Consider the following 17,755-nt stretch of genomic DNA (forward strand, 5'->3'; position numbering starts at 1 on the left):
CTTTATTATGATTTTTGAGGGTATAACGGAAGTATTTATTAGCAAAATGTTTAATGAAGATATACTACGTATAATTGACTTCGACGTTTTTTATCCGTTACAGTAGATTTGAAAACGTCTCACTCCATGAAATTGTAATTCATTATGAACCTTATTCTCAGAATAATAACTAATGAAACGACAAAGTAAAGTATTTTGAAATATATTTGAAGTTCCAAGTTTAAAAAAGAGGCTTTAATTAAATATAATCTACATAATAAAAATATACCATCATACATTTATGTTAAATATACAAAATTAAACAATTGGAATCATATAACTAATAACAATAAATTATATATACAGAATATTGAAATAATAGATTGATCCAAATAATATTTTCTTGTTCTGACACCGGAATACAGTTAAATATGTCATAACTTTAGGTTGCAATACACAAGCGAGACGTGGAGTTTAATCAAAAAGATAATCACCCCTCTTCTTCATGTGGAAGTTGCAATATACAATTGTGCACAGGATAGATATATCTCTACCGATGAGATCTAACTAATTATTATTAATAAAGTAAATGTCAAAATCATAAAATTAGACAATAAATATACTAATAAAAAGAATGTTAGAAATAAATTCATCTTAAAGATTTAGAGCAAAAGCTAATTATGTAGTAATGTCCGGAGATATTACTCCTTATTAAGAGCATCAAAAAAGATAGTTTCCCCGTTATTTATGCTTATATAACAACATACTATTATCATGAAGGATATACACAATTGCTAATTATAATGCTACACCCAATGTAACTACCCCTGTTGTTGTGACCATTTAAGCAGTTGTTTTTGCCTTTTATGAGTTTTCTGAACACCATTTCTTGGAATTAGAGTAATTTCTCAAATCTAATATTAATATTTTGAAAGGCTAAATAAAATTATATTTAAATTTAAATATTGGAATAAATTATTAATATTCTTCAAAAAATACTTTATTAACATCTATAAATTTATGTAATTAGGGTAATAAATTATAATTTCAAAAAAAAAAAAAAAAAAAGAATTAAAAGTGGATAAATGGTAAATACAATAGTTCAATCCTGTATTTTATTTAGAATAAAAATATATGTACTAGTATATAATAATATATAGAATTTAACTTTATTTTAATTATAATTGGAAATTCAAAAGTATCTTCTCAAAAATCTAAATTATATCTTATTGAGCCTGTCAATGACACAATGTCTTCTTCAAATATATCTGAGTATTGAATTAATTTTTTGCAAATTTCCGGAATGGTATGCATATCAACTTGGATACAATGGTCTGTTATAACATTTCTAGACAAAATGCTCAAGTTTTTCGGATTTGAACATTGCTTGTAGGCTTCTTTAAATATTTCCAAGTCAGTCAGAGTTGAATAAAATGGTGAACTCAAAGTATGATTGATAAATTTTGAATCTCCATAACATACTGATATTACATATACATTGATGATAATACTGATTATGTGACAGGCATCCCAGTGCATCGACTTCCATGGAACTTTAAGTTCTTGAATATCCTTCAATGAGTGTTGTAATGTTCTTGGAGTAATGATTCCACTTTTCAAGCATTGTAATTTTTGTTGTACTCCGCCAAATAGAGAAATAACTTTTATGTCATCTGATGATAAATAATTGGGACATAAACTTAATAACTTAGAAATAATCTGCGGTATGAGTGTCATTTTTTGAGCATTACTGTTCAAAGACAGTGCAACTATAGGATGAATGAATAAAATATCATCCTTTTTCATATTTTCTAACCCAGTTGAAAGTTCATCAAATACTGATATGTCAAAGTTTGTATCAAGAGGACAAACCAATAAGAAATACGAAACTAAAGACATAGATAGTTTTTCGTAGGAGGGAGCATATTGAAAAACATAGTTCGAAATACAGGATTGGTTAACTTTTAATTTAAAACTATTGGGATTTATTTCGTATTTCAGGAGTGTTTTCAAACACTTGGGAACTTTAAAATTATCAACTGCTAATCTGTAAATCTTAGTAACTAAATGTGGGTCTAAGTTAATAGTGCTAATATTCACATGCTGAAGTAATAGTTTTAGAATGGTAGAAGTTTGTTCTGTTTGTGTGCATACAGATTCAAAAATGATGAAATCACCATTGGGCAATTTTTCATTTACATCGGCATTATTTTTTAATAATATTTTTACACATTCTGTAGCACCTCTCATCACCGCAAAGTATAAGGCACTATGTCCCCTGAACGACTTCATACGTATCATTTTGGATCTAGTTTTTGTATCAACAAATTCTAATAAATATTTAAGACTACTACTATTATTAGACTCACAACCCATCATAAAGGGTGTTACACCATCTTCATCTAGGGCTAATACATCCGCTCCATGTTGAAGTAGAAATTTAACAGAATCTCCTGAGGCATCGAAAAGACAAGCAAGATGCAAAGGGGTTTCTCCCACCCCATTTTTTAAATTAACGTTCGCGCCTCTTTGTACTAGAATTTTTAGCATAGCAAACCCGATCTCGATTGACTCTAAACCCATTGCCAAATGCAAGCAAGAACCTTCAAAAGGGTTGAGGCAATTGATATCAATCGAGGGTACATTTAAGAGGGTCTCTACTGTGGGGAGATGAGATGATTTTACTCCCAGATGAAGAGGACTCATTTCTTCGAAAGATTTCCAGTTGATATTGGTTTTTCCTGACAGAAAGCAATTATGTAAGTAGCTATTAAAAGTTAAAAATATTAATTAAAAAATATGTACCATTATGTATTAGAAGTGATAAACAATGGGTGTGTTTGTTAACTACGGCATGGTGAATTGCTCTCCAACCCCTATTGTCCTGGTGATCCTCTTTTCCTTCAGATAGTAATTTTTGTAATAAGGAACAATTTCCTATAGCGGCAGCTGCGGACAAACTATTCAGCGAATCTATTCTAGTCTCATCAAAGTCCATTCCTATAAGAAGTCATAAGTAACAAATTGTTTCATAAACATAATGAAGATTAGGAATCAAACAATTTTATTATGAGTACAAAAAAATAAAATAAAATATGTAATAAAAACAAAATTAGAAGTAATACCGAACTAATGAGTACATAAAATACAAGCTTTGTACTACAACAGAACGAAGAAAGTTGGATTTGAGAAGCTCGAAAAATTATCATTGTGAATTCATTAATTTACATAATTAAAAAATAAGAAAAAATATTGAAAACGAGTGAATAAGGAAAACAATGCTAAAACTATGAAAAACCCTTAGTAACATAAAAAAACAATATTAAAATTTATAAATATCTATGGACTAATTAAAAGTCTTCTGTTACAAAATAAAATGATTTAATCAACAGTAATAATAGGGCAACATTTAGATGGTGGCGCCTTCCAATTATAATTGTAGCTACGAAACAATTCGAACTCTGATTGACAAAGAGTTCCACGAGTAGTAAGGGAATGATGCTTATTCTTAAGATCCTTAATGCTTTGTTTGTGAGAAACCAAATACGAATTGAGACAACCTCTAGACCTATATTCTGTATCAAAGCGAATGTCATGAATTTTATTCACTTTGAGTCCAGCAAGCCAAGAACCGATAGAAATATCTTCATTTCTATAATTAGTTAAAAGATTGGAGTTTTCAGCCAAAAAAGATACCAAATTGCTGGAAAGAACATAGCCACCACCAAGAGCATAAGGCAAGTACCTATCACATAAGTTGTAATCTTGCTCAGCCCATTTTCCATGCCGAAATATAGTTCCAGTGCCTTTGAAATACCCCCAGTAAAGCGACTCTTGGTAATTTGAGTTTTTGAGTTCGTCTAGGATTTCGGGTAATCGAGCATAGCTATCATCGTCAACCTTGAGTAAGTATTTGAAATCAACATTACGATTTATTTGAATGAAGGTCTCTAAGACTTTTTTTGTGAGGGTTATATAAGTATCGAAAACAGGAAGTATCAAAAGATCTCCATGTTTCTTAGATTCTTCAAGAAGTGTTCCTTCCAACGACGATGTTATATCAATCGATCCAACAACAAAGTAGCATAAAATCTGTCTTTGGACATCAATTGGTAAATTACTTAACCATGTAGAACGTATAGCATTACGTCTGTCAACATTAGACGGCTCCGAAATAATTATAACAACTAAAAAAGATGTTTTTTGTCGGCCTCCGTTGTGTAAAAGGATATTTAAGTCATCTGAATTTTGATGATTAGTTTCAAAACAATGTGATTCATCCATATGAGCCAAAGTTGCATATTGGTAACCAATGATGAAGCTTACAATAACTAGAAGAAGAGGAAGGACCAAACTATTCACCATGTAACGTCCATTCATATCTCACTGTAATGCATAATGAAAAGTAATCAGTATTTTTGTTTTTATTGTAAACTTGTCATCAAGTAATTTATTATACACGAATAAATTATTTTCGCGTACCATTAATTATAAATAAATAAATATTTATCCCTATAGAAAAATCTATTTTTTCGAAATATATTATATATGTAAATCAAAGAATAAGAGAGTATAATTATGAAGTATTTCGTTTATCAATGGAATACATAGTCCGAAACGTTAAATTGATCCTCTCTTCTTTGCAGTTAACATCACGAGGTAGGCAATGAAGCCAATCTTCTTGAGTGGCACCCTCCATTACTAATAAACTTCCAGGAAATAGGGGAAAGCGAATAAAGTTTGGTGGTCCAGACTTTTTACGAAATTCAAAAACACGTACAACTCCTAATGAGATTGAAGCTGAAAATAATTAAATGTTAATGTTTAGATAATTAATAATTATACAGACATACCTATATCCGGATTACGGCCTAGTTGAGGGTGTACATCTGCGTGCCAACCACACATATCATGTCCATGTCTATATAGATTTGCAAAACAAGAATTGAACTCTGTATTCGTCATACTTATTAAACGATGAAGTAAATCTAATAATTCTGGAGCCCAATTAAGATTTTTTTCTAAGTTTAATCCGGAGTGAATATAATCACATGGTCCATACCAAGCAACCAATCTAGTTTCATATTTCCATTCACCACCGATCTTTACTTGTTTTTGATGCCACTTGCAGTATTTTCGAAGACGATTAAACATTAAATGGTTACCCTTATCGGATAAAAATTTCGGCCAATATCGAATAACAGATATGCCATTTGAAGTATCTGACAAGCATAGTTCACCACCATCTTTTATAAACCATTCAGGAACATTGACGCATGGAGACTTTTGAGGATTTGCAATTTCTGGAGGTAATTCAAAAATATCAGGTTTAGCTTCTTCCTCTGAAGTTTCATTTGGTTTCATTGGCCCAATCCCTGGACCCATCACTAACTGTGGAACTTTCGGGGGGAAGTATATAGTCCGAAGTGGTATACGCAGGCTTATCTTCTATATTGGATTCATCTAATTTTGAAGATCCGAACCCAGGAGCTTTGAAATTCTTAATTTTATCATGGCCAGCATCCTTAATGGAATTGTCATATCCCTCAATTTCCAACCTTTCATATTCTCTAAATTTAGCATTTTCTATATGTTCATAGTCAGGGTCATAAATTTTTCTTTTTTACCGTATCCATAGGTTTCAATATTCAACTCCCATGTTGGAGCAACTTCCTTATATTTTGTACTTTCCTTCAACGATTTTTGAATTTCTTGAGCCTGATCTTCAGGAATAGCCATATCCAAAAGGTCAACAACACCTTCTTCTTCTTCAGGAAGATTTGATATCTTTTCTGTGGAAGAAGCATTTTCTGCATGAGGACGGAAGTGCTCAAATTCATAAACACCTTGAGCATTAGGATACATTGACTTTTGACAATGAGTGCACATAAGCTTGCCATCGCTTTCAGCAATTTTGGCTTTCATATTGGCCATTGCTCTAGTTTTAGCTTTGATTTCTTCAAGTTCTTTCAACTTTTGTTCTTCTTTTTCAAGTTCCTTCTTCTTTTTAGATTCCAATTTTAGTTCTTGTGCACAGTGAGATCTATATATTTTAAGTTGATCACAGGCATCTCGATATCTTTTGACATCTCCAAACTCCTGAAGAAATTCAGTCTTCCTTTTTGCAAATTCAAATTTTTGCCGATATGTAAGCTCTGAAGAGTTCAATGCAAGCTCAATGGCAGCTGTAAATCCAGGTACATCAATGGGACTTCTTTGGTAACATATATCGATAATTTGCGAATAGAGCCTAGGTTCACCCCTTTCCCGCTTTAATGCAGCTCTCAATACTCCAAGGGCTTTCTCAGTATTACCAACAATCTTAAACAAAAATCGGGCATATTTCATAGACGCCCAAGTTTTGATATTCTTTCTGTTTTGTGGTATCTTTTTAATGAGTTTTTTATACATTTCATCGACTTTGTCAAAAGTCCCTTGCCTTCTTTGAATATCAATCATCTGCATACAACATTCTAAGAGTAAAGGATATGTCTTAGAAAGATCAGTTAGAATTTCCATCGCAGAGTCAAGCTTTCCGCATTCTTCCTCAAAAGCCGCCCACTTCAATTGAACTAAAGCCTTTGAAGGACAATGTATGTGACAAGCACGCTTATAAACAGATCGAACGGCTTCATAATTTATATCATTAGACCAAGAAGTTTTCAATACAGTGGACATTTCCGCCTCAATTTCTTTTTGAAAGGCTTTACTAATTTCATCTATCCTATCATCACAACTTAAACTCGTAGAAATGTTATCTAATGTATCAGTTTCAGTGGGTAGACAATTTTCTCTACTCTTTGTATCTGTAGATGTACAAGGATGATTTTCATTTGATACAGAAGGTTCCTGCGTTTCATTTTCTTTTCCAAAATCTTTTACATCATGTGAAGAGTGTTCTTCACATTCCATAGATGTGTTTTCATCCTTTTCCTGTGAAATTGTTTGATCTTCAGAAGATTCCGGTTCTGAAACAACTCGCATAACCTCATTTCCTTCTTCATCCTCTTCTTTCCATCCTCGTAAGGTCCAGGCACAACGCTTTTCCTTCAATTGATCAACTGCAGAGAGACCTGTTCCAAAGGACCAACGCGCTTTCTCAAGATCCAAAATGGACGGGCGATGTTCTTGAAGAGAAGGATATAACTCATTGCTCTTCTTAAGGGAATCTCTGAAGAAGTTTTCCAAGTAACGAGCATATTTGATCCAGAATTGTTCGTAATTTGCACAAGGTATAAGGCACCTTTCAAACAACACGATTATTCTTTCGTGATTTTCCTTCTTTATTTCATAATCTAAGTAGCTATCCCAATTTTTTAATTGTTTAGCATCTAAACTCCGGACATGAAAATATGATCGTTTAATCTTTTCTTCAAAACGATAAATTTCGTCAACTAGCAACTCAGTTTTTTCATGGTCTCCTATCACAGATGCAACAATTCTTTCCTTCATGCCAACTTTTAATCTATCTTCTGGTTGAACGACTTTTCGAACCAATGAAGGTTCTATCACAGGGTCAGGTCTATACGTAAGGCCTAATTCTTTACAGGTAATACGTCTAAGCTGTTCATATTCCGGATATTCTAAAATATCTCTAGGATGATGATCTCGAATGTGGGCGATAAAATTATCCCAATGTTTGTTGTACAGCTTCGTAGGTAAGGCTACCAATCTTCTAAATATTTTAGTGACATGTCTAAAATTTTTCCTTTCCGACTCCCATTCAATATAACGCTCCCAAAGACCATCTGATTTGTATTCTAAACCCACTGATGTAATAGCATTTTCACATTTATCTCGAAATAATTCGTCAAATTTGTCATGGTGTTTATACAGCTTACGATACAGTTCAAGATATGTTATCCAGAGATCCACACTTAGAGGGATAGCTTCTAAACCTCTATGAAGGATTGCCAAAGATCTTTCCCAATTGTTCTTTTTTCTCTCGATATCAGAATATCGGATCCAGTAAGCAAAGCAATAAGGATAAATAGGTAAAAATGAGTTGTAAACCAATCGAATTTCATCCAAGATATCTAAACTTTCTGCTTGTTGTACAAGATACGTCCAACCATTAAAATCCCTGGGATTTTCCTTCACAAAACTCCAATACGATTCCAATAGCATCTTAGCATCATAGCCGGGATTACTCTCTGCTGCTTTAACCAACTGATCTTGAGATATCTGAGGACCTACTCTATTTGCATCTTCCTGTTCTTGATGCAATTGATTCACCGTCATTTGATTGAGTGAGTAGATATTTGTATCTTCATTTTCACTTTTTTCTTCCGGGACTTCTTTAACGCTACACTTCTTTTTACGTTTTTCTTCCATTTCAAGGGCAACAGAGAGAGCCATGTTCCTTATGGATTGTTCCTCGAACACTCTACGATCTAATTCAGCCCGTGACATATTTTCAGTTTGACATGACTCTTTAGATTCAGATGATTCATCCTTGTTGGCCTGGTTTTGAGTGTCTGTTTTATCTTTTTCTTCATGAGATTCTTCACCAGGTGGTTGAAGAGATTCACCGAAAGGGAGAGGAGCATTATCGTAATTGGTTGGATGAGAGGAAAAGGCGTCATTCCTTGCTTTTTTCTCAGCCTCAGACTGTTCTTTCAACTTTTGGAATGCTTCTTGAGACTTTTCAACGGCCTTTCGTTCTTCAAAGATCCTCACTTCAGGCTCATTTGTGGGAAAGGGATTTTCTGGTCCGATGTCGTAGCCTGCCTTGTAGTCCACAAGCTCGTGTTCGCTGCACCCCGGGATTAAAAGGATTTTCGTCTTATTCTTCTCTCGATCAGCCCCTGGTACTTCGATATAGTCGGCGTCTTCATGGCTAGGGGAAATGAAGGATTTTTCCAGTCGGAGTACTCCTTGAACAGTCAGGAGAGGCTTTTCCTTTTCCACACTTCTTCCGCCACCACCTTTCCCTCGCTTCTTCGAGTTGGGCATTCCACTGGAAAAACAAATTATATTTGATATTAATAATAATTATTTATTATTATACGACATTTCAATCCAAACAATGTTATAGTCAGACATACCCAGGATAAATAAAAGGTGAGCGGTCAGATTATAAATAATTATTTAAAAAATATTACTTATAATGATAATTGAGATCTATTTTAATCTTATCAAATTTTATTTGTAAGTAATAATAATAACTCAAATAAGTATTACTAATATCAAATATGTAATATAAATTATCTATGAACTATGCAATAGTAAACAATAACAAACAAATAACTTAATAATAAGTTGTTACAGAGGTACCATATGTGAACCACAATAATGTGATTTAAAAATCACATTATTGAGAAATAATTTAATGAAATACTTAAATTTAACAGCTTTTCAGTCTCTATGGAAAAAACATCTTGAAAATACACATCTATCGGAAAAAAAATTCAATTACGAATAGGCGCAGAATTGTACCTTTTAGTTTATACAAAAAATAACATCAAGGGAGTCTGCAGGATTTTTTTGGAAAATGTTTAAATTACAATTATTGGGTCCGGGCCTGAATTTATTTATAGAAAAAAAAATCCTATCAAAATTAATTTTCATTTCCTTTAAAAATATTAACTTCAAATAATTTATGGACATAATATGTCTATTAATTATTTTACCTTTAATTATGTATTTTGGTCAATTATGGTATCTGTGTTCAAATTTGTGGGATGGAATGAAACATTCATGAACATTAGCTATAATTTAGTGCCTGCAATTGATTAGTGTGACTATAATTGAACCTGTAATGACCTTTTAAATATAATTAATCATATTCATAGCCTGAGATATTTTAAAATAAAGGATTCATGGAAAAGAGTAGGCACTGGGTACCCATTAGAAGAAGAACATATTTTTTCGTTCTCGTCGCTGACTGGCTTAAAATTGTTAGCTGCCATAAGATCTATTGGAAACTGGGATGTCAATAAGAATGATTTATTATATCCCAGTCCTGGATGAGCTTTAATTACTATTTTGTGGGCTTAATTTAATTATTTGTTATAATTAGGTAATAATTACAATATATTTTCATAATGGTAATGTCAAATATGTTTAATAAAAATAGATTAGCTACGGATAACAAGTCTCTAGACTTATCTCCGTGAAAATGTTTACCTTTCTAAGACATAAATAAAAGGAAGTTTTGAGCAATGCCATCCAACTTGCTAATTAGAATTCAATCTAGGCCTCATAAATTTGTCAAGTAATCAAGTAAAACTATCTTTAGTATTTGCTGGAATCTGTCTTTTTTGTAACTAACGACTGACTCAAAAAGATAACGAAGCAATGAAAAAAAAATGACACATGCTCAATTATAAAACGAGCAATTCCTTCAGGTATCTAAAAAAAATTATTCTGTCAATGTGTAACTCTAAAATGAAGTTTTTAAAGAATAAATACTCTTTACATAATATGTTCTCATATAATATATAGATAGCAGATAATTGCATAAATTAAATTAACGGATGATAATTCAACACCTTTGTACAATGTACATAAAAAAATATATATTAACTATTTTGTTGTTAATTTGTATTAATTCAATTTGAAGGCTATTCGAAGTCTTTTAACAATTTCATTTGCAGATTTCGAATTCTTAGTTCTCTCTAAGACCTTTTTATTCAATTCTTTAAGTCCAATTTCTAAAATGTCCTTCTGGGATGGTGCACACTGTGAGAAGGATATTATAACTTTGGACAAGTTTTCAACATTGGTAGCAAAGGGTCTTAATACACAGAATCGTCCACCAAGTGTTCGGTCAATATCATGTGGAATTAGCTCTTGAAGATCCTTTACTTCTCCACGGTTCTCAAGAAACAATTGCCCAGTCCTCGTATCAATTTCTAATTTTGTAATGCACGTAGGAAGAGGTTCAAGAGACATTAATGCAAATATTATATTATTATTTTTAGACGATATAATCCAGTTTGGAAGCCCGCCCATAATTTCTCGCAACATATAAATTATATCCGCCAAACTAAGGAGTTTATTTCTATCAGATAAATTGGACGAGGAATATTTTCTTTTTTTCAAAGGCCTAAAGTAGGTACACTTTAGTATAATAGAATTCTTTAAATGTATAATACCTTTGCTTAGTCTGTATATCTGAAGTATTAGTGGTTTTGGAGTGAGTTTCTTTAGTTTCAAGCACTGGGCCGTCCCTAAAATATATGATGAGATAAAAAAGATGTCATAATACTAATATTAAAATTAAGCACCTATAAATATTTAGTGAATGAAACACTATTTATATATAACATAAAACATAATAATTACAGGGAATCCGGACCCTTGAAACAAGGAATCGCTGTTTTGTTAATTTTGGGCCTTCCTCCAACAATAGCCTTAACTTCGACATCTGAATGTGAGAAATGATCCGAACAAATGCGATACTTTCGATATTTGGTATGATTTTGACGATACTCGTCGGGTTGAACTTCTTCTCCTGCGAAACGAAGCCATTTTATCGCAAATTCAGGATTTCTGGGGAAGGAAAAGAGTGCCACCGTTCGTATGAGATGTCCATGTTGGTTTATAACTGCATCATCTTCATTGTTGCAATCTCTGATAATGCATGCTCCATCACTGACTTCCTCAGTCATCGAGTCCCACTGTTGCTAGTTAGTAGCAGCTTGTATTATTATTTATAAAATATTTAAGAAGAATGATTGAGGTTATGTGATTTTAAAAAAAACGTTGACTTGCGTTATTTAGTTATGTTTAATCGTAATATATGGTATCTTTTGATAGAAATTAAGATGTCATTAAAACTTGAAATGATTGTAAAATACAAATAAGTTTTATTTTAGATGCTCTTATGTTATCATTTAAATGTGTTCTCTGTGTAAATGATTATTCTTAAATAGATACACCTTTACTATATTTAGGAATGTAGAATACTGCACTTTCTATGTTTGATTTGGTACAAAAAATACAAATTCAATTAAAATACTCAAAATATATATTTAGGACTCTTCTTTTTTGTGTTTGATTATTAGTTGATGGAAAGAAGCGTTAGTCCTTACGCAATATTACATTTTGAGACATGCGCATTTCTATGTATGTTACTTATATGTATATTGAGAATACGTACTGTTAACGTAGAGTACGCGTACTTCTTTAGCATATTCTACGTGCATACTTGTTACAGGAACTCTAATTACTGAGGGTGGATATCATATATATGTGTATTTTAAATTATGTATTATTAAGGTAAAGGAAGAACGTTATAATATACAGTCGTTGTTAGCTCTTCAATAAGAAATCCTAATCATTTTATTTGTAGGAGAAAAACACATATTACAAAACAAAGTTGAGAAAAACGACTATTGTTTTGATAAGATAAAGAAATTTAATCAGTTGGGTGAGTGAATCATTATTTTTGTAATTTTCTAATTATTTAGAACAAGTATTTCTACCTTTTTAAAGGAATTTACATATTTAGTCTCATTTTTTATATGTGTTTATATTACAGAAACTTCACGCAAGGCCCTTTTCCTTCCTTCCTTATACAATACAAATGATTCATAATAAGAAGAGGACCCTACGTAAAAATAAGCACAATAGCAGGATAACAAGAACTCCTTTCATCAGGAACTAACTACGCATGAATTAAATTTTTTGCAATAGTAAATAATGAATACTAAATAATTAACAGGATCTCTTCGAAACTCCCTTCCTCATTCCATTACACGAATGAATTATAAAATGGACTATGTTCGTTCCTATGTTGTTCCGTCACTTCATTATGCTGAAGTTGTTCATCTTCGTGAAGATGAAGATGATGAGACCAGCATCTCGGCGGCCTCTACCTCTTCTTCATCCTCATCTGTAATTGAAGTAGAAACCAAAACTCATAGAATCGAAGCAAACAGTTCTCTCACCTCATACGAATCCACTCATTCCATCGACATTCCAAGTGTTTTCCACAATCATTCGAATCTCCGTATTTTAGATGAACTACGGAGGGATTCAAATGATAAAAAAGAGATTGAATCCTTGAAATTAAATAATAATAATAATATAGATAGTGGCCTCGTAAACGATGAAAATTTTCAAAACACAACTGAGGAAATTGATATAGATGCAATTTTAGGTTATCCAAATTCCAATGAGGATTCTTGTTTACAAAATGACACTATTACAGTTGTGGATGAAGAATTGGACCTGACAAATAATGTTCCTAGTATGGATGAAGATCATGAATTCAGAGATGAAGTTAAAAAAAAACATTCTTCTCCAAAGAAATTAAAAGATAAATACTCTGTATTTGAAAAAATAAAATTAACTTTGAGTCGAAAAAAATATGACCAAAACGACAGTGAGCTCTCTTCTGATGAAAAAGGAAACCAAAAGAAAATAGATAATATTCATAATAAGGGAGATTCTTTGAATATCTCGGATGAAAACCACTTTGGACTTGTTGGTGAAAAAAAAAAGTTTTATCAAAACTATGAACAAATCACCTAAGAATAAAGTTTTTCAAAAGAGTAATGGTTTTGGTTCTGGTAAAAGAAGTCCTCAAAAGTCCTTTGATAACATAAATGACAAAAATAGAATTCGTTGTAATTCAGAGAGCTCTTTGGACAAAAGAATTGATTCAAAAAAGCACGATTATACTCAAGCTGCAGACAAAAATATTCACAACAAATCTAATCCTGTTTCTGATCATGAAAAGTCACAATCTACTGGCAGTAGTAAATTTCAGAGCAAATTTTTGCTGAAGAAATACTCAGACATGTCATTACCTCGATCACGCACCGAACGTAAATCAGTAGAAAAGGATGAAAAGAAGTTTCGCATGAGGTCTAGTAGTTTACCTCGTACAAAGTTTGGATTGCCTAATAGAAGGGCATCTCTGATAAGACAACCATCTACGGACCATGTAGTACCTAAATCTGAAGATAGTCATGATGAACCACACTCACATGAGGATGTTAATTCAAAAATGAGAACCAAATCAGAACCAAATATATTTGAAAACGGCATATCTAATAGACCAGAAAATCCTCGAAGGCAGTACGGTAGACGAAGTGGAAGATTCAGACGGGCTCCTCCTAGTAGACAAATAATTACAATTCAAAACAGGCCTCACTCATCAGAAAGATCCGGAGTTTTAACAGAAGAAGAAAAAAGACTAAATGGAAATGAAATACGTCCTAGACATCGTGCTTCTTCTTTGCCTCGGTTAAATAGTGGGTCTAGACAAAGAAGAAGGAGTCAGGGTCGAAATAGTGCACATAGTAATGACTTGTGTAACATTCAATGATTGCAATTCCTTAAACTTATTAAATTATTTTCTGTGTGAAAGGTCTACTTTAGAATTACTATATATTTTTATACGTGTTTTGAAATAGCAATATCATGTATGTATGAAATTATTAAATACAAAGTTTAAGCAATAAAATACCAAAGTTTTATAGCACAAAAGTGGGTTTCATGAATATATGTAGAATCTCGTCGACAAATGCATGATCCACCCTCTAGAGTTTTTATAATAGTTTAAAGTACAGCTTCAGGGGCGTCCGAAGGGGGAAGGGTGGAGAGGCTGTAGCTCCCCAAACTAAAGGATTTTTTGGTTTTTACTAGTAAATTTAAAATTAGATTTTTTTTCAAAATATTTAATATTTGAAATTTAATTTAGCTTCTCAATTTTTATTTCTTTTTTCCAAAAATTTCATTTTCTGTCCATAATAATGGTTATTTTAATTTTTTTACCGAAAAAATATTACTTGAAATGTTATTTTTAAACTTTTTTCCAAAAAATTTAATATTTGAAATTTAATTATTTATAATAATTTATTAGTACAGTGACCAATATTTCCTTTTAGAATCAAGGTAACTATTTTCTCCACCTGGTACCTGAGAAGATGTCTAAGACAACCTCCACTTACTCCTTTCATTGCTTATTTAAGTCGTCGCAATGTCCCAAGAACTCCACAACAAAGCCATTAAAAATAAGTATCTAACCGCTCCTGAGAAATGGTTTAAGTACAGAGTACTTTCCGGTATTCTTGAAACGGCCGGGTTTCTCTGCGGTTTAACAAGAGAAACAACCGACCACATACTCTGGGAATGCAGCCGATTAACAGAAAGGGATTTGCCCTCAAACTTTCGAAAAAGGATTTTTTATCAATAGCAAACGACGGAAAAATCGACGCAATAATTACAAAAGCACAGTGTGTAATATACAAATTGCGCACTACAAGAGACAATAACTTTGATGGCATTTTACCTATAATAAGATGGTATTTTTGGACTTTGAATGGGATTATTTGCTAAGTAATTTTTAATGATATATTTTATTTGCTAAATTATTAAATCAATGTAATTTGTATTAGAAAATTGTTGAATAAAATTGAATGCCCTAGTGGGCAACAACAACAAAAAAATATAATTTTTAAAATATTTTTCCAGAAAATTTAATTTTTAAATTTTTTTTCCAGAAAATTTATTTTTTGTGAATAGGATTTTGAACTTTTTGAAAAATATCCTGCGAATACCCATGAGCTTTCAGTTTAAAGGCTCACTAAGAAAAGAGGTAGCAAACATATCAACAGGTGTTGCCAGGGGATGGGCTAGAAAGGCTATAGCCCCCATATTAAAGATATTTAGAATTTTACAAGAAAATTTAATTTAATTTTCAAATTTCGTTCTAAAAAAAATCAATTTTCTGTGAATAGCTACAAAAATTTGAATTGTTTTTCCAAAAAATTTAATATTTAAACTTAATTCTGGATTTTTTTCCCCAGAAAAATATAATTTTTTTGAACAACTGTTGATTTTTGAATATTTGTTCCAAAAAAAATTACTACTTGTATTTTAATTTTTTGAAAATAGCTATAGATTTTTAAATTTTGTTTAAAAAATATGTATTGTTTTTTTAATTTTTTTTTCAAAAAAGTTCCAAAAATGTACATAAAAGAATGTTTGTTTTTTACTACAATAAATTTTTTAAAATTTCCGTACCATGTTATCTCTTGTTGAGGTGATTGCAATTAGCCACAGAAATTGTGAAGCTATTGAGGGCATACAACAGCCATTTTGCGATTTGGTGATGGAAAATTTCATAAAAAGATACGGTCCTGTAACCATAGCTATGGGAGACATTTGGCTGAAATTGTTTTCCATTATTAATGGCATATTAATTTACATCGAAATAAACATCCCATCATTTATCTAAAAAAAAAGCATTTTCTTTGAATATCAAAATAAGACCTCTTATTGGACCTATACCTTTATATATAATCCTGCGGGCGCCCCCTGATGGATCTGATTTATACAAAAATATCGTAATTTATTTGCATAAAAGTATTCATATTATAGGTAGGTACAGTTGACATGTTCAAATTAAACTAGTTATTTTTTAAATCCATTACATTTAGTTATAATAAGTGTAAAAAAGTAGGTTTGTAACATAATATCATTAACATTGACGTTTGTTTCAGATTTAAGTAGTATTAATAATCACTTACTTTTTATTAGTTGGAAAATTATCGGAATTAATGACGCTATTTTATTAAATGTAAAAAAACTATATATAAAATTATTTTTTGGAGAAGGATTTGATTATCAAACTTATTCAAGTGAATTTAATTCAAAAAAGTTTACATAGTTAAGTCATTCTTAATTATGTTTCTTGAATACATTTTTATAGAATTTATCCAAAAAAATAATGTTCTGTGAATGGCTATGGATTTTTGAAATTTTTCTTCAAAAGATTTTATATTTTCAATTTTTTTCCAAAAATGTAATAGCTAATTTTTTTTTCCAAGAAATTAAAATTTTTGTCAAATGCTGTGGATTTTTGAATTTTTTTTCTAAAAATTTAATTTTTGAAATTTTTATCGAAAAAATTAAATTTTTGTGAACAGCTGTAGATTTTTGAATTTAAAAAACAAATATATAATATTTCAAATTTCTTTCAAATAAATGTAAATTATTCTGAATAGAAGTGGATTTTAATTTTTTTTTTATAAAATTTTTTAAGAATAGCTAATATTTTTGAAATTTTTCTAACAAAATTTAAATTTTGGTGAAAAGTGTCGAATTTTGAAAAAAAAATCCAAAAAGTTATTTTTTTGGGATTTTTATTTTAAAAAATACCAAAAACCAATATCCTCTCAATATATAATCCTGGGGACGCCTCTGATGTCCCAATTCAATATGTATCCCGTCAGTACTAAAGCAAGTTCGAATAATTTTTCATTACATTTACATTTGTTTCCATCGGTAAAATACATTATGCAACAAAATTCAGATCTTGGAATGCCCGCCCACAAAAAACCCCTTTATTTATTTATTTGTTATTGAAGTCGTAGAAAACGGAAATGACTTCAAAAATCTTCAACTGCAATAGGCTTAGCCTTCATAGCTTTTTCAAAAAATTAAGTTTTTGAATATATTTATGATTCAGATAAATGTTTTGACGTGAAATAACTATATAGGTGTAAATCAAAGTTTATAGGATTTGATAAAAAACCTTTCAGCATTCTAAATACAAATATTCTAGATACAATTAGACATATCTTACAAGATATGTCTAATTGTACAAAAATCTAATAAAATGAAGGATCATATAAAAAAACTTTGTTTTTAAAATAGCTTTATATTATAGTCAAACTTAAGAATAAACCTTATTTTACAACTTTAAAAGACTTGCTGTCAAAAAAGAACAATTTTGATTGATTTTTTTAGTTCAACTTTCATTTTCTAAATAAATAAGCAATAAAAAAGGTTACTTGAAAGTTCAGAAATAAGTCGA

At 31.1% G+C, this 17,755-nt stretch overlaps 3 protein-coding genes across 4 annotated transcripts; all 3 read right to left on the reverse strand.

The window, feature by feature from the left end:
• Window positions 1–1,080: 1,080 nt before the first annotated feature.
• Window positions 1,081–4,468, reverse strand: LOC121114040 (beta-1,3-galactosyltransferase 6). Of its 2 annotated transcripts, none has more exons than XM_071887129.1 (2): window positions 2,785–4,468; window positions 1,081–2,720 (listed from the first exon to the last, which is right to left on the reverse strand). In XM_071887129.1, exon 1 carries the CDS (start codon window positions 4,357–4,359, stop codon window positions 3,361–3,363), a length of 999 nt encoding a protein of 332 aa, XP_071743230.1. In that variant the 5' UTR covers window positions 4,360–4,468; the 3' UTR covers window positions 1,081–2,720; window positions 2,785–3,360. The 2 variants fall into 2 exon arrangements, with proteins under 2 accessions (XP_071743230.1, XP_040563809.1); XM_040707875.2 differs by having other exon boundaries at window positions 2,785–3,104.
• Window positions 4,469–4,502: 34 nt separating this feature from the next.
• Window positions 4,503–9,225, reverse strand: LOC121114037 (uncharacterized). Its single transcript, XM_071894121.1, has 4 exons — window positions 9,027–9,225; window positions 5,569–8,938; window positions 4,833–5,424; window positions 4,503–4,779 (listed from the first exon to the last, which is right to left on the reverse strand). Exons 2-4 carry the CDS (start codon window positions 8,932–8,934, stop codon window positions 4,556–4,558), a joined length of 4,182 nt encoding a protein of 1,393 aa, XP_071750222.1. The 5' UTR covers window positions 8,935–8,938; window positions 9,027–9,225; the 3' UTR covers window positions 4,503–4,555.
• Window positions 9,226–10,400: 1,175 nt separating this feature from the next.
• LOC121114059 (uncharacterized) lies at window positions 10,401–12,099 on the reverse strand. Its single transcript, XM_040707895.2, has 3 exons — window positions 11,269–12,099; window positions 11,079–11,153; window positions 10,401–11,029 (listed from the first exon to the last, which is right to left on the reverse strand). The coding sequence occupies exons 1-3, from the start codon at window positions 11,592–11,594 to the stop codon at window positions 10,528–10,530; spliced, it is 903 nt and encodes a 300-aa protein (XP_040563829.1). The 5' UTR covers window positions 11,595–12,099; the 3' UTR covers window positions 10,401–10,527.
• Window positions 12,100–17,755: the final 5,656 nt, after the last annotated feature.

This window comes from Lepeophtheirus salmonis, chromosome 1 (genome assembly GCF_016086655.4).
Source record: "Lepeophtheirus salmonis chromosome 1, UVic_Lsal_1.4, whole genome shotgun sequence".
NCBI lineage: Eukaryota > Metazoa > Arthropoda > Copepoda > Siphonostomatoida > Caligidae > Lepeophtheirus > Lepeophtheirus salmonis.

Coding starts and splice junctions, on each gene's coding strand:
- LOC121114040 (XM_040707875.2), bottom strand. CDS start 2,977: ATGGACTTTGATGAGACTAGAATAGATTCGCTGAATAGTTTGTCCGCA. Junction 2,721..2,784: donor ATCACTTCTAATACATAATG/GTACATATTTTT, acceptor GCTTTCTGTCAG/GAAAAACCAATATCAACTGG.
- LOC121114037 (XM_071894121.1), bottom strand. CDS start 8,934: ATGCCCAACTCGAAGAAGCGAGGGAAAGGTGGTGGCGGAAGAAGTGTG. Junction 5,425..5,568: donor TGACCCTGACTATGAACATA/TAGAAAATGCTA, acceptor CCAATATAGAAG/ATAAGCCTGCGTATACCACT. Junction 4,780..4,832: donor AGGCCGTAATCCGGATATAG/GTATGTCTGTAT, acceptor AATTATTTTCAG/CTTCAATCTCATTAGGAGTT.
- LOC121114059 (XM_040707895.2), bottom strand. CDS start 11,594: ATGACTGAGGAAGTCAGTGATGGAGCATGCATTATCAGAGATTGCAAC. Junction 11,154..11,268: donor TTCAAGGGTCCGGATTCCCT/GTAATTATTATG, acceptor CATATATTTTAG/GGACGGCCCAGTGCTTGAAA. Junction 11,030..11,078: donor GATATACAGACTAAGCAAAG/GTATTATACATT, acceptor TACCTACTTTAG/GCCTTTGAAAAAAAGAAAAT.